General features: G+C 41.5%; 1 protein-coding gene across 1 annotated transcript; it reads right to left on the reverse strand.

Moving 5' to 3' along the window:
- Positions 1-1,005: 1,005 nt before the first annotated feature.
- LOC102846532 (olfactory receptor 1G1-like) lies at positions 1,006-1,947 on the reverse strand. Its single transcript, XM_006890733.1, has one exon. The coding sequence runs from the start codon at positions 1,945-1,947 to the stop codon at positions 1,006-1,008; it is 942 nt and encodes a 313-aa protein (XP_006890795.1).
- Between the last annotated feature and the right edge of the window lie 872 nt (positions 1,948-2,819).

Here is a 2,819-nt window from a genome sequence, read left to right on the forward strand (position 1 = left end):
GAGTGACTCTCTGATGGGTTTTCAGAGGCAGTAAATCATATGGGAGGCGACTGCTCATCTTTTTCCTGAGAAGCAGCTGGTGGATTTGAACCACGAGTCTTTGGTATTGCAGTACAGCTTTTTATTACTAGGCTACCAGAGCTCCCTCAAATGTACTATTGTTGTTGTTTGTTATTTCTGTGTACCGTCGGGTCGGAACTGATCTACAGCTGACCCTCTGGCAGGTTTTCATAGCCAGTTAATCACATGGAAGGATATTGCTCATCCTTCTCCCACTAAGCAACTGGTGGCCGGCCTCGAACCTGTGTGCCCTCAGGATTACAGCCCAACTTCTTGCCAATAGGTCACCAGAATATATATTTTTTCAATAAAAGCAAGCAAAAGAAACCAAACATAAGACTAAAAAAAAAAAAGTAAGTGCTTGCCATAACTAATAAATGGTCTCTGAAATTTTGAAAACTTGACCTGTTGTGTGTATTTTTGGCATTGCTTATCTTAGACATAGACCTAGATGATAACTAGAGTTTTTCCTAGAACCAAAGCTTTGTTTGAGGTAATTATTTTAGTTATTTTCCACTTTGTGACTTGATTTTTCTAAGACATTTTGTTGTTACTGTTAGCACCTATTGAGTTGGCCTTGACCCATGGTAATCTCACGTAGAGCATGAGATCAAACTGTTGGGATCTATATGATTTTAGTTGATTTTTTTGCCACTAGATTACCAGACCTTTCTTCCTAGTCTGTCTTAGTCTGGAAGTTCCATGGACAACTCCTCATTATCAAAGAAACTTGCAAGTCTTCATTGACAGATGGGTGGCGGCTGTGGTTGAAGCGTGCTGTCCAGAGATTGAACCTGGGGCTCTTGTATGGAAGGTGAAAATTCTCCCACCGAACCATCAGTGCTACCACTCAGATATTTACATTCACTAAGTAGGGATTGCTGTCCTTTCAGTGGCAAAGTCCAGTGAGAAAGATTTTGAGTTACTGTTCTGGTGAAGAACCCTTTATTGGGCAGAACATTTTCCCCAGTCAAAGAGTCTCCACAAAGCTCCCTTCATGTCCCTGTTCCTCAGGCTGTAGATAAAAGGGTTTAGCATTGGGGTGACCATTGTGTATATCACAGATATAACCATCCCACTATCTGCTGAGTAGGAGGAGGAGGGCCTTAAATAGACAAGAAAGAGGGTTCCATAGAAAAGAGTGAGTACTGACAGGTGAGAGCCACACGTAGAGAAGACTTTGTGCTTCCCTCCAGAGGAGGGGATTCTGACAATGGTGTGGATGATATGGGCATAAGAGACCAGCACACATGTGAGAGGAATCAGGCCTGAGAGAATGGCTTCCGTCAACATTGTGACCTGATAGTTATGGATATCTGAGCATACAAGTTTTAGAAGTGGGGGTACATCACAGAAAAAATGTGGAATCGAATGTGAGGCACAGAAGAAGAATTGGGACATCAAGAAAGTAAGTGAGAAGGCCAACAGATGAGAACAAAGCCAGGATGAGGCCACCAGCAGCAGGCAACGTTGGGGATGCATGATCATGGTGTAGTGGAGTGGAAGACAGATAGCCACATAGCGGTCATACGCCATCACAGCCAGCAGGAAGTCATCCAGCAAGGTCAATGCCATGAAGAAGTACATCTGTACAAGACACCCAGCGTAGGAGATGGTGTAATGCTGTGTATGAATGTTTACCAGCACCTTTGGGACAATGGTGCAGGTGAAGCAGGTCTCGGTGAAGGATAGGTTGGCCAGAAAGAAGTACATGGGTGTTTGCAGATGTGAGTCACAGCTTATAGCTAGGATAATGAGCAGGTTCCCCAATACAGTGATCAGGTACATGACCAGAAAGAGCCCAAACAGGAGAGACTGCTGCTCTGGATGCTCAGAGAAGCCGAGGAGGAGGAAGTCAGAGACAGTGGTTCTGTTTCTAATTCCCATTTACAGTAAGACAGTAGAAGGAAAAGGTTTAAATATAGAGATTCCAGAAAGTTATGTCATTCAAAGTCTTTGGTTTGCTTTTCTGTGGTCTGTTCAAAGGCCATGGTATCTCTTGGTGACAGGCATACAAACATGTGCAACAATGAGAATCCTGAATGATGATAACGAGACACAATGAGATGTAAACTTTGCAATCTAGTTGTAAAATAAGCTGTTGTGTATACCTTCTGGGTGAAGGTGAGCTGAAGAACAGCTTGGAAGAAGTTTCATAACTCTTCATTCTCTTTTCTTTCTAAAATAGGAAAACTGTCTATCTCAGACTTCTGAATTTGAGTAAGGCAAGGCCTGGGAGATTCCTGCCTTGCATGTTTTTGTTAAGTGCTGTTGAGTCGTAGGTGACGCATAGCGACCCTATGAATGAAAGACCTGAGAAAAATATAGGTAAGCAGAATTATGTATGTGTGTGTTGAAATGAGGATGGGTTACAAGTGACTGATCAGAGACTTAAGCATTCTTGGTTTGATGGGTGCTTCTGTCTTTGATTTATTTTTTGAAGACCCATGAAATAAGTTAGTGTGAATGAAAGAATTCCATATTCTTAACATGATTTTACAAATAAAATAACAATTATCACCACCAACATCATTACGGAATAGAAATGTTGGCTATGATGTCTTATAGACTAGATGGATATCCTTTATCTGCTCTTCCTGGCTGTGTGGAGCTGCAATTTACACATCTTCCTATGCTCTCTGAACTCGTTTTCTAGGCTGTAAACTTTATGCATACTTTATGTAGTTATTGAAAATAATCCAGAAAATAATATATTCAATGGTTTTCAAGGATAGACTTTCAATAAGTTGTGGTAGTAG

The sequence above is a fragment of the Elephantulus edwardii genome, unplaced genomic scaffold (genome assembly GCF_000299155.1).
Source record: "Elephantulus edwardii isolate Elephantulus edwardi_28Jun2011 unplaced genomic scaffold, EleEdw1.0 scaffold00092, whole genome shotgun sequence".
NCBI lineage: Eukaryota > Metazoa > Chordata > Mammalia > Macroscelidea > Macroscelididae > Elephantulus > Elephantulus edwardii.

Excerpts from the sequence above, each read along its gene's own strand:
- LOC102846532 (XM_006890733.1), bottom strand. The coding sequence starts at position 1,947 with ATGGGAATTAGAAACAGAACCACTGTCTCTGACTTCCTCCTCCTCGGC.